The sequence below is a fragment of the Sinocyclocheilus anshuiensis genome, unplaced genomic scaffold (genome assembly GCF_001515605.1).
Source record: "Sinocyclocheilus anshuiensis isolate Anshui unplaced genomic scaffold, SAMN03320099.WGS_v1.1 scaffold209, whole genome shotgun sequence".
NCBI lineage: Eukaryota > Metazoa > Chordata > Actinopteri > Cypriniformes > Cyprinidae > Sinocyclocheilus > Sinocyclocheilus anshuiensis.
The window spans coordinates 161170-181729 of NW_015540880.1; the positions used below are offsets into that span (position 1 = coordinate 161170).

The 20560-nt window shown below is 39.9% G+C and overlaps 1 protein-coding gene across 2 annotated transcripts in view; it reads right to left on the minus strand.

Moving 5' to 3' along the window:
• Positions 1-4471: 4471 nt before the first annotated feature.
• Positions 4472-20560, minus strand: part of LOC107688322 (teashirt homolog 1-like) — a 39515-nt gene continuing 23426 nt past the window's right edge. For both annotated transcript variants that reach the window (XM_016485950.1, XM_016485949.1), the window contains one exon: positions 4472-9045. In XM_016485950.1, the coding sequence (XP_016341436.1) occupies positions 5666-9045 (3380 nt within the window). In that variant the 3' untranslated portion in view covers positions 4472-5665. The remainder of the gene's footprint in view (positions 9046-20560) is intronic.

Below are 20560 nucleotides of genomic sequence, written 5' to 3' on the forward strand. Positions count from 1 at the left end.
AAACATAAAATGAACTCGATTACATTGAATTGGTAAGAATAAAATATAAATAAATAAAGAATATAAATCATTTAAATATCATTGAAAATATAAAATTAATTTTCTCAGGTGATGTCAATATTATCTGAAAATGCTTACCTCTTCTTACCTGAGACTATACTCAATAAATTATAACATTAAATGAAACATTAAACAATGTAACATCAATGACTGTTTAAATGAACTGTATAGAAAATCCATTCAGAATCAATCAAATTATTTACCTTTTCAACAAAACAGGTGTAGAAAATCAGGATGTATGAATTTGAGCAGCATTTCCTTATCTGAACTTTGACCTTGGAAGGACTTTTCCACAACTTTTTGTATTTTCAAGATACAATTTTTAACTTTAATAACACCAATAAAAATAAATAAATACTATTTAAAAAAGGTACACCAATTCTTTTTTATGTACTTATTTTGATTAGCTTTTATGCACAACTGTTAGACACTAATACTTAAAAAAAACACAAGTATATGGATTTGTCATATGCAAAAGTCATACAAGTGATGAAGGGCACAAGAGGCACTTGACAGATGTGAAAAGAAATGTGCAAAACATCAAAACTATTTCATATTGTTTTTACATGGGGTTTCTTGACTTTATAAAAATCTTTTCATGAATGATCTCAATGTCTTTCCTCAGATATCCAGCAGTTTATCTACATCTTGAAGTCGTCAAGTCAAGTCACCTTTATTTATATAGCGCTTTTAACAATACAGATTGTGTCAAAGCAACTGTACAGCATTAATTAGGAAAATAGTGTCAATAATGCAAAATGACAATAGTAAACACTCATTTTTCAGTTAAAGGCAGTTCATCATTGAATTCAGTGATGTCATCATCCAGCTCAGTTCAGTTTAAATAGTATCTGTGCAATCAAGTCGACGATATCACTGGAAATGAAGTGTCCCCAACTAAGCAAGCCAGAGGCGACAGCGGCAAGGAACCAAAACTCCATCGGTGACAGAATGGAGAAAAAACCTTGGGAGAAACCAGGCTCAGTCGGGGGGCCAGTTCTCCTCTGGCCAGACGAAACCAGCAGTTCAATTCCAGGCTGCAGCAAAGTCACATTGTGCAGAGGACTCAACTGGTTCCTGTGTTCAGGAAAGCGTGTGCCTGACGAAGCTAACTTGTTCTTCTTCCTGTTATACCAAACTTGACATATGCTGTGCAACATTGGACTCGACTCTTTTAATCTCTATATAAAGATGCCAGAGAACCTGTGGGCGGATTTCAGCCCGGGTTTTGGTGCCTCTCCCCTCCGCTTTGCAACCGAGTCTAATACAGTGGCTGAGCGGATGGGGCTGAAGTGAAGCTGGTCGTCTCTGCTCGGCGTGAGTGATGAGCAGTAGAATAGACAGGCTGTCACAGCACACCTGTAGGCCTGGCAGCCGAGTCCATCACCGGGCTGAGCCTTCACAGAGATTAAAAACACTGCATCCATTAGGCCTCGTGTCAGCCGTCATTATTCTATAAAGAAGCGATTTTGTCACATCTCCATTCTTCAGGCCGCTATCCGTACACAGATGAATAAGCGGGACGTTCCATCTCCAAACACGGCTCACTTTTGACAGGAACACAACCATTTGTGACGCCGTCTCCCCAACACTTCACACATCCATTGGGAAGGAAGCATCAAATAAGTCTTAATGCAATGATCCCGCAGTCCATCACCTGATGGGAATCGAAGTTTTCCAGCCATATTTATTCTCGGAAATGTACGTTTCGTCCTAGAGCTGCCAATCAAACAGGCTCACGATTTATTCTGCCGTGTGCATTCATCTGACAGGCCTTTGTTTTCTACGGTGTTCAACTGTGATTCAATTTTACACATTCTGCCTTGTAGTTTGACAGCTGTCGTTTCACAGGAACACAGGCCTCATTGTGGACAGCTTAAGAATAACAAATTCAGACTGGAAATAGTCAGCGCACAGGGTGTCAAATGAGTTTTTAAAGGTTAAAACATTTATAACTTAATGGAGGAACACTTTAAGGTGTCACCGCTGGTGCATTTCAAACTGCATGAGTTTTTAAAGTTGCGTATTTGACTCAAGGAGTCTAGGGTTTCGGTGAAGGTGAACACAATAACCAAACTTGTATTTCCTTCTTTAATCTGAAGAACACAAAAAAAGACAATTAGCAGAATGGTTTATACAATGAATGGTGAGGTTCTTTATTGGCATCTATGGTTCCATGAAGAACTTTGAACAACCATGGAACCTATCCATTCCACAAAATGTTCTTTAATAGAACAGAAAGGTTCTTTGGGAAACCAAAAAATGGTTCTTCTATGGCATCACTGCAAAAACTCCCTTTTGGAACCTTTTTATTTTTATTCACAGACCACAATGTGTAATCGGTCAACTTATTCCTCTCAGGATAAAGTGTGCAATTTTGATAGGGAACATTTAAATTATGTCGAGGTCTCACTGCTTTGCCTTTTGAAAACAGCAAATTGTAAACAGTTAAAATTCATCATAGTCCCACTATCAATGAATTCTTTTGTGTGGCATCATATTTATGCTTCGCCGTCAGTCTGTGAGGTCGAGCAGCAAAGGAACAGACCGAGATGATTTATTTCCTGTTCGCTTGAAGTGAAATAACAAAACGTGAGACACAAGGTTAAGCGGATGAATTCACAGTGATGAGTTGCATCAGTAATGACACTGATGTTTGACGTGCACTTATTCAAAATTCTGCTTTCCTTCAAGCCTTCATCCTGTCTCGATATGAAGCATCTTAGTATTTTAGAGTGGTGACTGCACAAGTGGGTATCAGTTTTGATGTCTAAACTACATATTTGTTCGCTTAATCAATTTTTTTGTTCATTAATCAATAAACACCTTTGTCACTAGACTTGTGAATTTAATTCTAAATTATTTCACAAATAGCAATGTATCACTATCATGATTACTGTTCATAGTAAGAATGTACTTGGCAGGAAGACATGCTGAACAGATGAAACATACTGATAAAAATGTTATTGCCACTTGCATCCGAAACCTTCAAGTCTTTAACATTGTCTCACCTAAAGCTTTGTTTGCATTTGCATTTAACTGGAGCTTTAAGACAAACGTATGACGTGAAATGCTTCTACAAGCTTTTGTTTCTCATAGCATGTGATATCTGCGGCTAGGCGAGTCAATTCTTTAACAGAGACCTGGCACAGCCCCTTTATCTCCATGTGTGTCGGGACCCCAGATGTGGAAGGAAATGGAAGGCTTAATTTTATAATACACTTAAGTCTGCTCCATACTCGAAAGGTTTGATTTCAATAACAATATTGCTTTCAGGTTATTATATCGAAGATATTCCAATGCGTGGAAAAGTTACACCAGAACCATGACTTGAATTAATTAATAGTTTTAAATCTACTCCAGAACATATTCAAAGCCTAAACCTGCTTCCTTCATGTGTAAAAATAATTATCTGGGTGACACATTTGGCTATTTATGCAAAAAGAGTTGCACAGATATCCTGCCTTTTAAATGAAAATGAAAAAGAATTGCAGTAACTGAGGAAAGCAAAACTAGCAGATGGAGGCTCAGAATATTCAGTATGGGACCACTGGGAAATCAAAACATGCCAATTTGAGTGAGAGGATACTCTCAAATAGGGCAACTAACAAGGGGTTTGATACTGCAACTCCCCAAAGCGGCTTCAAATGGAGATTGAGATTATTGTGCAAACACTGCATATTTCAGCCCTTTCCCTTCTTGTTTAGTTTCCCCTCAAGCCCCCTGTGTCCACACGTATAATCACTCAGTAATTGAGCTGAAAAGAGTAAATCTTTGATTCCCACTAGAAATTGGGCATTTATTTCCAAGTCAGAAAACCCCGTGAAATGCTTGGAGAGCGCCTGTGTGAACAGGAGAGAGAAAAAAAATATGCAAATCTGCTTAAACTGCGTCTATCTGCCGATGTTTCACTCTGCTCTGCAGGTACTCACAATGTCGCAGTTGTCATGATTGCTGTAATTTACATAGAATACGTACAGGGACTGCACTAAGATCCTCCAAGAAAAAAAAGAAAAGAAAAAGAGGAAGGGCTGGATCAATGCTACAGAATCGGTCCTGAGAAGCCAGATATACAGGCTTTACGGAAAAGCGTTAAATCCACAAGTTCTTTGCCCATTTTGGCACCAGCGAGAGAGAGAGTGTTTCCTGTTTACCAGCAGGTTTTGTGTCTGGAAACATCTCTCTCATTTACATACTGCACAGAAAAGGCGCTGCATTCAAAGAACAACAAAGGCAAAAATGGACAATGAACATACAAATATTTCAAGTAGCTAAAATAAAGCCCATAAAGTAGAAGTAGAAGATTTGTTCACATCCAAAATTTAATCAAATTAATTGTTGGTTGTAGGAAAACAGAAAAACAAACACATGACCAAATGGAGAAAAGCATTAATCAAGAAATGCTTCAGGTTTTATTTTACAATTAAGGGACAAAAACATTTTTTTTTCCTTTTTAATTAAGGGAACTGATGGGACTTTTCACAAAGGCATGATAAAACATTGAAATCATTTAATGTTTTGCATTGCTTGATTCCCTCTCATAATCCATGCATCAACAGCGATGCAACTCCTTTTGTCAACTCATATTTACCACATCAGAGAACTTAGTTCAACTAAAGGATGAATCGTGGTTCTACAGCACATATACTGCATATACATCTCTGTACATATTATTTCCTTTTCGTTTACTATATATAAAATGACAATATAAAAGAATGCACACCATACAAACAATGTTGAGCTGCGGCAATTGGCAAGATATGATGATGGAAATTTACACATCTTCGCTGATCATTTAAATATATGTGCTGTATATAAGATTTCAATAAAGTCTTTACAGGTTGAAACCAAAGCGAAACCATAGAAAGAGAAATAGTGGTACCAAAGCATACGTTTCAAATTGCTACTGTATAAAATGATGCTTAACAACAAAAAACAATGATTATTAAAAACAAAGAAATGCCTTTGAAAAACCAAAGTGTATAATCATAGACAGCCCGTCAAATTCTTCAATATCCTTCGAGGTTTAGAAGGCTCAACGAAATCTACAATGCATTGTTTTCACTTCAAAGAGTTGCAGTTTGATTTATGTCAAGCCAATATCTGAAAATCGGAGCTCAAATTAACAAAATAGCTCTGTCTCATTTTATACATATTCTCATAACATTCAACACTATGGAGTGCTTTAATGAAGTCAGCCTTTTTTGACGTATAGTAAGAGTTCAGTACAACGCAACTCGATCTATTCAGTTCTTTTGCCATTTTGTTTTAGACCATGCCCATGGATACCATGTTTGTTTCATTCCCAATTCAACAGAGTACAAATTGTAAATTCTGTTTGAATTAAGTCACTCGGAAAGAAAATAAAGAAAAGAAACCATGCACATAACCGACACATATCAGATAAATACAGTACAAAGCAGGAGATAGAAATCAAGAGACTAAAAAACGAGGAAAAAAAATCGAAACAGATCATGGTCCAATCAGGCAGTTTCATGACAGAAGTTGGACTGATTTTGAAGGCTCAGTTCAGGCGCAGTGCAGTACAGTGATGTAGTGCAATGATTCTCAATCCAGTCACTTCACTGCCACCAGCCTGCTTTCCTTAGGCTTTTTCTAACTTTTCCAGCTCAGTAACAAAGATCAGGTGGTCCTCCGGTGACTTTCCATGTGTTTTGCTTAGGTGCAGTTTCACTGCGTGCTTGCTGACAAAAGTCCTATTGCACAGTTTGCACTGAAACATGGAATTAGAGTCCTCCTCAGTCAAGCCAAGGGCACTAAATGTCTTATCTGTGATCATTTTAGTGACTGCTCGCTGGTCTCTAATGAGGTCTATTGATAACTTTGAGAGGTCCTTCAAGCTAAAGCCCAAGTGGGACTCTAAGTGGTTAATGTATGTGGATGGAGTTCTGAACTGGGAGGCACAATCACCACACAGAAACAGTGGCTGGCCCGAGTCTATGTTCTTCAGAAACTTGGTTCCACCTGTCCGCCTGAGTTGGTACTTGACGTTCGCCAACCAGTGGGAGATGGAGGTCATGGAGAGACCTGTAAACTTACAAATATGTACACGCTCCTGAGGACCTAGGTCTGTAATGATGTACTTTCCGTCAGGGGTTTCCCGGAGGCTGGATGCAAACTGAGCCTGAAGGACCAGCAGATGCTGAGGGTTCCAGTTTGATTGCCTGCCTTTCCTCTTCTGAACAGGCAAAAGATCCTCCAGGCCATCCTCAAAAGCACAGCCATCTGCATCCGACTTTTCGGATACAGAGGAAGGGGTTGACGACTTTGGCGTCAGGCGACCCGTGAGGTTCTTCACCATGTCAGAGATGTCCATTAGGGCATTCTCCCGAAGAGGAGATGAGACTGATTCGGTCAGCGTGGACAAGATGGGTCGGGTGCTGTTTGTGATGTTGCTGTTGTTGTTGCTGATAACAGTGGATGAACAATTGTTTGTGGGCCCATTGCCACTTTTGGTCTTTGTCAAGTCCATGGGCTGATCGTCGTCATTGTCATAATATCTGTTGATGGGCTCGACTTGCTTGACCTGAGTTGGATTGTACATGGGCTTTTCCATCATGTTGTTGCTGATCTTGTACAGCATTGCTAGTGGGTCTAGGAGTGGACTGACTGTTTTGGAGGCCTTACCCAAATGAGTGTTCATGATAGACTGCAATGCACTGAGGGGGTTGACTAAAGGCTGTTCTGGTGAGTGGTCAGTGATGATTCCAAAATGACTGCAACCATTGCTGACTTGCGTTTTGAGGACATCCGTTCCATTCTTTAGAGGATTATCGGCATGGCTTTCTTTGTATTCTCGTTCCCGAACCGGAACGTGCTTTAGGTCTTTATCCACCGTGCCATTTTTTGTTGGCTTGCTAAGATCATCTGGTCTTGGCAGGTCCTTTCGGTCTTTGAGAACAGGAGAGGGTAATTCAGCAGTGAGATGTTTGGAGCCACGTTCAGTTGATTTTTCATCCCTGTCTTTCTTTGAAGGGATTTTTCCTGTTACTTTCTCCACCAACTCTTCCATGGCTAAGACATTGCTTTTATGGTTTGGAGGTGGTGATGGGCTGCTTGGAGAATGGATCAGAGTGCTGGAGTCAGAGGTCAAAGATTTCAAGCTGCTGGCGTTGAATGTTGGTTGAATCTGGACACTCTGGACAGCAGGTATGGATGATTTCACAGACCCTTGGAGCTGGTAGGCGGCATGAATGCTGGGATATCCACCCCAGGTGGGCGTACCGGTCTGAGCCTTACTGATTGCACTGGAAACCGTATTTTCTAATGATTTGAGAATATCTAGTCCACCTTTAGGAGCCTCTTCAAGATCCTCTTCTCTTAGATATTTGTAATGGCTGGGTCTCTCTGTCTTTTCCACCTTCTCAGCAGGATCCTCTTTCTCTTGCTTGATTTTCTTCTCCTCAGGCTCCTCCACTTTTTCCTCTTCTGACTCCTTCCATTCATCCATGGCAGATGGGTGTACTGGTGAATCAGGCTGGGACTTGATAGAGGGAGCCGGCAGACGTGTTGTTGTGGGTGGAAGAGGAATGGATTGGATTTTCTCTTCCACCACAGGGTCAAACACTAATTGCTTACCCTTTTTAGAGGCAGAGTTTGTGACTTTGAGAAAATGTCCAGTCACCATCATATGGGCTGTCAACTGCTGCAAGGTGTCATGGGAACTCCCACACTCCATACACTTAAGAATTTGAGCTTTTCGGGCCTCAAACTGCCAGGTATAACTCGCACCGTTTTGGTAGCCGTAGCGGTTATTAGCTGTGACATATGGGTTGGAAATCTTCTGATCTTTGGTGGGTGCAGTATCTGCCAGTGGAATGCCAGGGGTGCTTGAGATTGACTCAGGTGAGCATGGAGACATCAGGTCCTGGAACGCTCGTTTTTTGGTGGAGGGCACCAGCTTTGAGGCAAGAGCTGGCATTGGTTCTTTGAGAGGCACTTTCTGGTAGTGTTTAGTTTTGATCATGTGGACACTCAAGTCCTGTAGGGATTCAAACGAGTGGCCACAATACATGCATTTCAGGACTTTCTGAGCATCTTCTTTGCCCTCCATCTCCATTAAGGATCGTTTCCGTGGCTTGGACCATTTCTTACCCTTTTCCTCCTCCTTGTCCTTGTTATCATCACGGTAATGGCCCGTTTCATTCATGTGCACCGTGAGACCTACAAGCGTGTCGTAGGCTGCACTACAGTCCTTGCATCTGAACTTGCTGGCACCCGTAAAGACAGGCCCATACAACTTATTGTTTTGTCGGTACAGCTGCACTGTGCTGAAGAGACTTGGTTCAGGCATGAGGTGGTAGGGTGTATGCTGTAAGGTTTTAGCAAGAGCTGCTTGGTGCCAGTCATATGCAACACCCCCACTGTTAGCACCATTGATGGGTCCATTGTTGGCATTGTTTAATGTGGTGGCTTTTGTAGAATTGCTGCATGGCGTCACATTTGTCTTCATGCTAGCACTAGCGTTGCTGCGAGCTCCGCTGCTTGTAATGCTGCTTGCATGGCTGTTTGCAATGCTGTTTTTCCCCTTGTGGCTGCTTGGAGTACTGTTAGTGCTACTAGCGTTAACCTGCTTGCCTTTCATAATGTCCTTTGTGATACTCGACCAGGAAGCATCAGAAATCAGGTTTGCATAGACTGCTTTCATCTGTGCCAGGCTGTCCTGCAAAGATAGTCCAGCGTCTGTCTCCATGTCTTCAACCTCCTCTTTATCCTGGCCCTCTTTGGAGGAGGTGCTTTTGAAGTCAGCCAGGTGATCGCTGGTGTCGCTGAGGGGCGAGCCGTAGCCGGCGTCTGGGTTGGTGCCATTGCTGAGTGGAGAGTTCTGGTAGCTCAGCTGTTCATGGCCATCGTCTTCTTCATTGCACAGGTACTCTGCATCCTGACCGTCTAAGGAGAGTCCGTCGTCCTGCAGGTGCTCCTCATCTATCTTAGCTGCCTTTAGCTCGTCCTCCGGCATATAGGCTGAGAAAAAAACAAAGGGGAAAAAAAAACAGATGTTGAGACAAAAGAGCCCCCCAAATGTGCAACTTAACATGGATTGTTGAATAAGTAAATTCACTTTAAATGGAATAGGTGTAGAAAATGTATCATTACACGTGTGCGTGCATGCCTACATAATGATCCTAAAGAGATTTTTTTTGTCAATAGTCCTGGCAGAGGACACAGGTTTGCAATTATAAAGTGGCAAACATCCATATCTTGACTATGATAGATAGCACCCTTCACTGCTGAGACTAACAAAGCTATCCTGTGTAACAGCTCAGCAAGGGTAAAGAGGGCAGAGGAGAGTCCTCCTTTGAAAATCAGTCCTCTAAAGCAAAAAAGGTATCTAGAAAAAAATTGTTAAAACAGGTGAATTTTATAAGGACACGCTAAAGCCAAAATTGTAATGTCATGGAATTGTCCAAAAAACACAAAAAAAAGTTTTATATTATGAATATTAATATATCATTCCAAAAAAAGCATAATTTACATCCAATATCACAAAATTTACCCCCCACCCCTTTTGTTTACAAAAATGAACTTCACATGAACACCGCCATATTGACTACTCTCTCTCTCTCTCTCTCTCTCATCCTCCTTTTCCCTGTAGTTAGAGGGCACAGACTGTGTGACATTGATCCAGTTCTCCCTTGCACTAGCCAAGCTAGACTCCTCTGAGTGTGCGATTGCGTCTGAGTTATTGCCAGGGATGCAGCACGGGGTGCAGCTTGCCTCAATGCTGTTGGCAGAGGCGATGGAAGTTCTTGCAGCGAGTCATGCTAAAATGCAAATGGATATGGCATGTCATGTTGTCATGGTCCATGCTGTACTAACTCTCAGGGAGTCAAGTGAGTGTGCAGCAACAGGGGAAAAAGAGAGAGTGAGAGAAAAGACAGGAGGATACATAACCATCTTTAGTGCACCTTCCTTATAGTGATAGGCTGGTTAATTGGCCAGTACTTCATTACTGACAGAAAACTATGCCTGCTTGCAGGATTTGTTTTTGCATCAGGCTCAAAATCTACTTCAAAATTGTCATTAACTTCATTACCTAAAAAATTAAATGTAAGGGTTTCAAGTTTTTTTTTTTTTTTTTGGTCCATGCAACTAAAGTCAGTGTGGTCCATTGTTGTTTTGGAGCCAAATGACTTTCATTATTTGTACAAAAACTGTTAAAACATTCTTTAAAATATTTTCTTTTGGAAAAGTCAAGCGGGTTTGGAACGACATTAGGGTGAGTAAATGACATTTAAATTTTTGGGTGAATTATCCTTTAAATAAAGTGACTAGGGTAATTTCAGATTTCATGTTGATTTTAAATTGCTTTATATGTATATCTGTACTATATCGGCCACCTGCTCTGAAAACATTGGCATCGATGTCTTCCTCCCTTGTCAATATTTTGACCAAAAGAGTCCCAGCGGATTGATAAGAGCCAGTTAATCCATTGATTTTTAGTGAAAACAGCATCGGCCCACAAGTGCCTGTTTCAGAAATACACATTTATGCTTATTTGTGCAAATACGGCTCTTTTTTGCTCTGCATATTACTGCTAAGTGCACATTTATTTCTCAAGGTATAAAAAAAGAGGATACTGAAAAATGTTGCCTACGCCACACACCAGAAAATGCATATTTTCCTCAGCTAAATGTGTGGTAATAAGATGTACTGTCAGATGTATTACATGGGGGAAAAGGAACAGAACAATAATGTTCACAAATGTAAGGTTTCATGTTTCAGCCACAAAAAGCTCCTTCACTCTATTGTGTGCCGACAGAGCTATGACAGAAAAAACAGAGTGATAGCCCACTGTCGGCACCCACAGCTGCGAGACAAAAAGAGCGAGAGAGAGAATGCTACTCATTTAATTCGCTTAATGAAAAGAGAATAAAGGTCCATGAGACCAAGTGCTTAATGAGGAGCGGTAGGATTAAATTCTTGTTTCATCAGCTGGTTTCGATCTGCAGTGGGAGATAAACAAAATGAGCTCTCCGTCATCGAAACACATCAAAGTACCTCTTTCGAGCGTGTGTGTGTGTGAGTGTGCGCATGCATCTTGCAGCGTGTCCAGCTATAAAAACACCTCCTGTTCACTTTGTGAGAGCGGTATTGTTACTATCAGCCATTTTGAACACAACACGAAAAGAAAAGCCACAACAACAGCCTGCACAACTTTGAAGGCAATAGGAAGAGACAGAGCACGAAAACACAGAAGCAGAAGAGGAGATGGAGGGAGTAAAGAGAAGAAAAAGAGACAGGCAGCGCAAGAAGAGTTGTTCCTTTATCTCAGCGAGCCACCAGGAGATGTCTGTCCGAGATGCCAAGATCCGTCTCAGTGGTTGAAGCAGATGTGCTGTCAGCTTCAAACGGCGTGCAGTTGAGCACACGTAATCAGAACGGACTCCGTACCTGATGTTTGTAAGGTGCCATTTACAGCTGCGTGGAGGAAGCTGTAGGGGCGTGAACAGCTGGGAAACGTGGCGTTCCCGTTACTCGGATATTCTTAAAGGATGGCTTCTGATCCAAAAGAATCACTGATTCCACCCTGAGCTCTCTGATGGATTTCAATCCATCAGTTCCTCTGAGAAATCAAGGCGGCGGCATAAAGCGAAAAGGATTTGGTGAAATAAACATTACGAACTGTCAAATAAATCACTTATCCAAATGTCGCTTTAAAATAAATGTTCACGCCGAAACACGGTTCAGTGGATTGAAGCCCTGATAACTGCAGCATTTAAGACAGCTTATCACGTTAAAACAAAGAGAGAAGTTTTTCATCTTTGCTGTAATTACAGAGAGAGTGATAGAGGGGCCGTGAGAGAGAGAAAAGTGAGATGGGGGGCGCAGAAGAAAGCTAGAACGAGAAGGCTTTTTTCGCAAAGAGATGGGCAGAACCTGACACTAAATTGAGCGCATCTCCTCAGCCCCTGACACCGCGTGGCATCTGACAGGCATGCGTGTTGGCATGTCACTGTCCTCGCATCAAGCCGTCAAACACGACTTGGCAATTTTTTGCCATCTACGTCAAAAAAAAAAAGAAACCCGCCAGACGACGGCAACGACAGCTCACACTTAATAACCCAATCAGAAGTTTGACTGCTGACATCTCTTATCGGGGGCCTGCTTTTAAACATCACGCCAAACAATGAGAGAGGGATTAAGAGGAGAGGGAGGGGGAGAGGGGCTTGTTATGTTTGTCAGTCAAAAATAAGCCCGCATTGTACTGTCGGGAGAAAACAGCACAGATAAGTTGTTAAGAATACACACAATTAAGCGAATCAATAGTTGCTATAAAAAGACGATGCTTTTGATGTGGCGGGGAACGAGAAAGAGTTTGATTTACTGAGTGAAGCAGGCACTTTCTAGGGATAGCATACAAAACAAGGCCTGAAACTCTTTTTCAACGAAATTAATCAAATTCAGGAGGCCAAAACAAAATATTACATTTTTGTTTCCAATTCATTAGATTCCAGTACACACCTAATTTACAAATATTTAAATATAAATATTATACATGTACACACACACTTACATGCCTTTCAGCTAATCATTTAAAACTACTTAACAATAATTATGGCATCTAATTAATATTTAGGCTGATAATATTTAGAATGTGCACACTCCCACTCAACACAATTTTAAGATCGTTCTTACGCCTGTGTGTGTTCTATCACACACAACACTCCAGTACGGACAGACAGAACAAAGGTGTGTATGTTCTTGAGTGCCCACCAACATCTAAAACGATCAGCCAGAGCACCGGGGCCTTGTGCCTGTGTGCATGTATGAGGTGTGCAAGATGTGAGGTGTGTGCGCCTATGTGTGTTGTGCAGGAGAGCGTGGCCATCTGTGTCCAGAGTGGAGCTGTCACTGTGGCTGCTGAGATCTCACTGAATTTAGACAGGTGACACAGCAACGGGACATGAGCAGGACATACACACACATACGCACACGAGCAGAGCTCACCGTCTCAGCCAACAAAGATCAGCCGCAGAGTGAACCTTCTTGCTATAGACACCCATGACACCGCGCACACACACAAACACAGTCAGTGCCAGCTCTTAGAAACACCGCCCACATACGAGCACTTGAGCATTGAGATTCGTATGCAGTTGCCCAACAAACAGCGGAGAATTAGCAAGCCGTGACTCTAGAAGAGATTGAATTGTTTCTGCAAGCAAAAATCAGAAAAAAAAAAAAAACATTAAAGCTCTGTTTAATAATTATTTAGGGTTGAAATAACAGGAAATGAGTCGCAGACTGGATTCAAACTCTAATTTCCCATATGAACCGCAGAACACAATGCTAACAACTAAATCACATAAACATACATTAATTATCATATAACACTAAAGAACTTTCATAGCCATCTTGCTTACTTATGATGCCTCAAAACGTTGCCTACAGAGCTTGTTATGCATTGGAACAAAGTGATTTTGGAGGGCCAAAAACATCTATTGTTCTTCAAAAATACATCTTTTCTGCTGCTTCCAAGCGGTCTGCTGGACAAAACCAGGTCTGTCTGATTGAGCTGGCTGGTGCGCATAAGGCGTGTCAGGCCTAAGTGTTCAAACTCGAAGAGGGGAACAAGAATGCTCGTGGACAGAGCGCAGATGCCGAAGGCCTCTCCTTCCTCAACTGTCACTAACGCGGCCAACCGACCGACGCCTCTCTCTCTCCCCCGCCTACTTCCTCTTATTTATTTATTTTATCGAGGAGGAGGAGAGGGGGCAATCACTACAGTCATTTGCACTACTAATGTCCAATTCTGCCTTCCCTCAGTCGGCTGATTTAGCCGGTCAGAGTGGTTTTGGAGTGTGCAGAGGAAAGCCGTGCAGTTTACCCGACATTTTAATGGGAAAACTGGCAAGTCTTATTTGGCTGGCCAATGTGGTTTGTCACTGGGTCTCCATTACATGCCACTCAACTTTGATGCCTTTGGACAGGGTTGATCAAACCATGTCTTTTGACCTACGCAGCATGCTGAAGGCAGACAGGGAGAGAGATGGAGAGAGAAAGAGAAAAGGAGGGGGAGGGGGGCAGGACACTGAAGGCTGTAAATAAAATGATATTATTATTTCCTCTGTCCTATCATGTAGAAAAGCCAATTATGGTAATGCTCAGCATGTCAGTGAGAATGCAGCAATCTCTCTCTCTCTCTCCCTCTCCCCTTTTTCCAGGACAGTTAAAACAAGGCTTCGGTAGCATGATGCTGTCTGCCCCAGTCCACTTATGGCCTGCTGCAATCTGGCAGGGCTGTCTGTGAAACTGGCGAAGGCAACTGCGCCGCTTCTAGAAATGAATGCAGAATGTGTGCTACAACATATCAGAACTCCTGGGTAAAAAAAATAAAAAATAGATAGACAGTTAGACAATATGTTATGTAGGTGTAGTGATATGTGGCGCTTTCTCAGACAAGTTACTGTAAAAAGAGTCCAAAATTAACATTTTGTTAATTTTGTTGGTAAACAAAAAAAAAAGAAAAAATCATTCAAAATGTATATTTATCAGAAGTTTTTTTTTCTCTTGCATATTATGCATATTAGTTACAAACTATGCAGGTCATTACATAACTCCAGCATCATAGTATATATTTCTAATATATTAATTTGGTGGCATAATGCAGAAATCTTTGCATATAATTGACAAACTACGCTGGTTATTACATAACTTGCATCCTCATATGTCTAATAGATTCATTTGACTGCGTAATGCAGAAATGATTGAACATTAGTGACAAACTGTGCAGGTCATTACATAACTTGCATCCTAGTATATGTTTCTAATATATTCATTTAGTATTGATATATTCCATACAATTTGCAACATTCAATTAAAAAAGGCATTTTTCTAAAAGCAAGTTATTTACTGAGGTAAAGGTCACAACTGATGTTTTTTTGGTTTTGGTTGGGTTGAATCACTTATGTCACTTCATCAGTGAGGGTCAGATTATCATTCTTATGATTTGATTTAAGCCATGTATTATGTTGCAGTTCCATGCAAGTAGGGGTGTGCGATAATTATCGTCTGCGATAATATCGTAATTGCTGTTTTAACGATGTGCGACTTGACATTATCGAGTATTTTGCGAAAACCTTTCAAATCCCCTACAGAGTGCACGCGTACATGACGTGAAGTCTAGACTAGTGCGAGTGTGCATTTAGAGTGTGTTCTTTCACTGCATGATTCAGTCTATTAAAATGCATTTAGAATGATCACAAAATTCAAGACATGAAAATGAATATATTTATGTAATTTCATATAGTTCATCAATTTCACACGAAGAGTGTCGTTTCTCCAAAAATTACCATGATTACAAATGTGATATTGATATTACAACAGTTCAAAAAAACAATAAGTTAGTTAAGAGACTTATGTTTTAGACACCATATTGCCTGTTTTTGCTCTATTTCAACAACAAAAATAATTCCAAACACAGCCACAGCACTGTTTTGTGTCTCTGAGCAACATGACGGCATTTCGTTCCTGAATGAATCAACCGTTTAAATGATTCGGTTCAATCACAATGACTCACTTATTAACAGTGACTTGCTGCCACCTGCTGGCGTTTTTAATTTCACATTTAAAGTTTCTTTTAATTATTTAGATAATTTCGAACAACAGTATTCTATGTTTTATGTTTAATATATCAAAACATTATTTATGCATTTGTAACTACAGGTTAAATGTATTCATGTCCTGCATTAATCAGTGAGTAAATACATCTAAATGCCACTTCAGACGCAGCTTCTGTTTCTCCTCTGCATTGTAAAGATTAATTTTATTGATACGGATTTCATTTGCTTGGTAACAGCCCAAATGTCTTATTATTCTAATTCAATGATTAAATGTAAGAATTTGACTCAAAAGATAAAGCACACTTTTAGAAAAATGGCTTTATAAAGGTAAAAATGCCCATTAAAAGGTAAAAATTAATTTAAACTTATTGGAAAAGATTAATTTCTATCACTGTTGTGAACTGACCAGCACACAGAATAGGAAGAATATCAAAAACGGTCCAAAAACTGTCAAAAAAAGTCAGCTGTCCACGACTTAAGATACCAGCACAATAACACACTCAGCAAAATATCATCGAAATATCGTCATCGATAAAATCTCAGAAAATATCAAGATATTACTTTTTTGTCAATATCGCACACCTCTACATGCAAGTAACTTTGTTTTAATTCATCTTCAATGCCAATTCTTACTCCCATTTGTTGCTTGGCAAGTGTTCATTGTGGGCCCTTCCTGTAAACCTTTTTTGCACTTACTTCCTTTATTCCTTTTATTATGAACTGTGAATAATGATCGTTGTTTCTATTCTGCGGATGCTCGTTGATTGATGGCTGCTGTTCGAAGTAATAAGGACACTGCGGAGATGGACAGATTTCTGAGGGGGGTTTGGCATGTAGATCTGACCCCCACCCTCTCTCTCTCTAGCCCAATGTGAACCTATGAGAGGAGAAAAGCCTTCACATTTTTCACCATCTTTCACACAATCGTCCTCTTTGAGGACTTCCTTTGTGCTCTGTGTCCAGGCTTTTTTCGTCCCTTTTCTCTACGAGACACATCTAACTTTATTACAGACTAAACAAAAGAAGGCTTTGAAGTGCAGACGGGCGTTTTACACGGACCCTGCCCACCTCTCCGTATCCACTGACAGTGATTTGTGCTCCTGCGGACACTGGAGTAGGCTCTCTGAATTAATATCTGCTTTGCCTCTTTAAGCATCTCTTGTAAAAGGCTGGCCCAGCCCCCTCCCACCATCCTCCATGTGGAATAGGCCACCATATGGCGGAATAGCTTCAGGCCCCTGAAGAACTGGTGTGGCATTCCATTCTGCACTCCAAATTCATCTTTTTGCTTTAGATACTTGCGGATGAGTATGGATGGAGGTATATAACTAGGCCAACAGAATGCTCTATTAAAAAATACAGAGAATTACATCAAACAGAGAGGAGAACACAAGAATATATAGCCTGATAATTGTGCACTAATGACTGATATGTAACGACTTAAAAATGTATTACTTCAGAGTACATTTGATTCCCTGATGATTAAATTTAAAATGTCAGTATTTTACAATATTTGGGTGTGAAATATAATACTAAATAATAAATAAATATATATATATTTTGTTAATATAATATAGTTCATAGTTTTTATTAATATTTTTAATCAATTTTTATTTCTGTATTTTTCATTTTCAACTAAGTTTCAGCAATTTTATTGTGTGTTTTTGTCATTTTTAGTTTTTTTTTTTTAATAAGTCTATATAGTTTTATTACTTTTTATTTCAGTTTTAGATATTTTAGTTCAAGTCTAACTACATTAAAATGACAAATTTTGCCTTGGCAACTAGCTGAAATAAAACAGTTTTTATAGTTGGTTTCAGTTGACGTTTATTTAATTTCAAGTACCAATTCGTTTTGTGTGTGTGTGTTTTAATGGTATTAATTTTAGTTTCAGTTTTAGTCTTATTTAAATATAATAACCCTGTCAAAGGTGTTCCTAAGTCCATAAGCCATTAAAAATGCTAAAATATCAAATTTGACTAATGCTTTCCGTATCTCTTCCAATAAAAAAAGGAAAAAAAATCAGTTTTGATAAGTAGATGAACAATCTAAAATACTACCGTGTAAATTCTTTCACCTCACCTTGCACTGACACACTACAAAATCACTCATTCACTCGCTAACACACACAGACGCACACACACGCGCTCCAATGTCAAGTCCATACTTATGCAAAGTGCGGCCTACTTTGTCATTTAATTTTTAAAAACCCTAAGGTCGTATAACACACTTTCACTGTCATTTGCAAGTACATTAACTCGGTGGCCATGCGACAGCCAAATTATGCAAATGGCCTGCTAAAATGGGTCATATAGACAGTGCATTTTACATTAGCTTCAAACAATAGGGAGGGAAGAGCAAAGCAGAGGTGACAGCAGCACCGGGGGAGTGAGACGGGGTCTGTCTCCTTTAGCCACCGTTACGTCCTCATTCAGAGCAGCCTGTGAATGGAGGTCTCACAGCCACACAAACCACAACAAGGCGCTCACGTTCCGTCATCCCCCAAGACTGCTGAACGCTGATATCAAAATGCTTGCTGAATAATGAAAGGGCTCAATTAACGGATTATTAACAGCAATTTACTTTACTTAGGTAATCCACCCTGCAAGAGTACGGTGAGGTCAGACATATTTTAAAGAGAGGAAGCACATTTGTGTAGCTAACGTTTGCTTGGCTACTTAAATATAGCATGAATAGCTGTGCTGCTTGTAGCAAAAAAGGAAGATAAACAAGTGTACACGTTACTGTAACACCCTCACTAGGCCAGAGATATACGTAGCTCAAGAAAATATCTTCTCAATTTAATTAAGTTAACTTCTTATCTTAAAGCGAACTAAAAGCAAAAGAACATTATTGAAAAAAAAAAAAAATTATAAAAACAAAATACACTTTTAAAAGGCATCTCCTTCAAATGTTTGCAAAGTACAAAATATGGAAACTGAATAAAAAAAATCTCTGGTTAAAAAAAAATCCAGCTTTTATTACTGAGCAGTTGTCAGGTAAAGGGTGATTCTTCAGTTAGGAAGAACCATTGCCTACTTAATTTCTTAATTTTTGAAAATAACTTAAAAAATTGAAATGGCTTTTTTAAAATTCAAAATCTTAAATCTTAAATACTAACCTATTTGGTAAAGACATATAAAAAAAAATCTAGTCATAGATCATAATGCAAAAAAAACCTTTATTCATATTTACAAAAAAAAAAAAAAAAAGACTGATCAACAATTTTTATTCTACTGTCTTTGTAGATGTGCTCCCCAAATGAAATCAAAAATATTAAGTTCTTTATAAAAGTGCATAGTAATATTTTCCTGACTGTAACACTAATACTACAAGTGGAAGCTAAAACACAATCGAAATTGAAAATTAATAAAATTTTCAAATAAAAGCCAAAATAATTAAATTCTAGAAAATTATTTAATTCTCAAAAATGTGGAAAAAGCTATAAAACACACGATAAAATATATATATATTTGAAAGCTACTGTAACATATCCTTTAAAACTAGAATCGTTGTTGTTTTTCTTTAAATTCATCCTAGGGGACAGAAAAGTTCCCTCAAGTGAAGAATCACTCCAAGATGTTTCCAGTCTGAGTGAAGCAGCTGTGCTGCATGTTGTTATTGTGCGAGCTCCACACAGTGAATTACGGAGAGCCGAGTAAACAAGGAGAGGCTAAACGAGTGCATGTGAGCTAATTAAACAGCACTCATGATTGCTGAGTAACTGAACGTGCCTCAATCTTCACCTGAATACTTCCACAAATAATTACCTTCTTGTAATTAGCGCTGTTGATAGAGTGTTTGCGTGCGACACACATCTGATACACACGTGTGTTTCAGTTGGAATTTAAGGAAAATATCAAATCAAATATTTGAATAGCTTGGAAAATGAATTAAATTGAGGTAAATTAATGTTTGTAAACAGACATTTCGTTTTATTGTTAATACATCCCATTCGCACATATAATTAAAATGTGTTTTTGATAAGCAGGACTTGTGGTTCCCTTGAACTGAGGTGAAGAGCTATGCTAGCAGTCAGACGAGAGAAGAATGAATATAACAGGCCTGATTTCCAGGCGTTCTGCTTGATCCTGGTATCTGAGGCGGGAGAAGAAAAAAGCCCGCATGTGCGTTGCAATCAATAATGACTTCAATAAGTTATTTTCCAACCATCCATGCAGCTGTCTCTAATAATCTCTTCAGCTGTAAAATAAACACAAATATTTCATATTGTTTGTTTATCCTCAATCTCCTGCTGCTTGTTCCTGCATTGCAGTGTTTTTTTCTTTTTGTTTATACTTCTTGCGTTCTCCGGGGTTTTTTTTTCTCTATCCAGGTTTGGTCGTAGCGGTTGGCGGGCTGTCGTGCCATCAGGCGCAGTCAATAAATCACCTTTCGCCGTTGTCATAGAGGAACAGCCCAGCCGTGAGACAATGGCCAATATATCCTAAGCACTGCAGTCTTGTCCCCATCTGGCCCTTTACGGGGAAACATTTCTTTCGGTTGAAAAAACGCTTGCGTCTGGTCACAGGTTCAAAAGCTACTCTAATCCTGAGCTAAACCCGGATGTTTGGAGTCCAAACACGCCGCCCGTATATAGCGTCTCCCCAACACCATGCCCTTGCTGAGAAACAGATAACACACCATCCACCCTGGTGCTCAGAGACACAACAATGTCAGAACAGACAGAGAACCCCCATGCGGAGGGAGCTATGAAGGAAGCTGAGAGCAGGAGAAAGAGAGAGCGAGAAAACGAGGATGAAGGAAAGAATTGTGTTTTTTTGTCTCTTTAAATCCCCCAGCACAGTCTCTCCACTAGGCCATCACCTAAGCCGAGTACCTGACAGAAAACTCGCCAGCCCAAACACACACACACACACACACACACACACACACACACACACACACACACACAC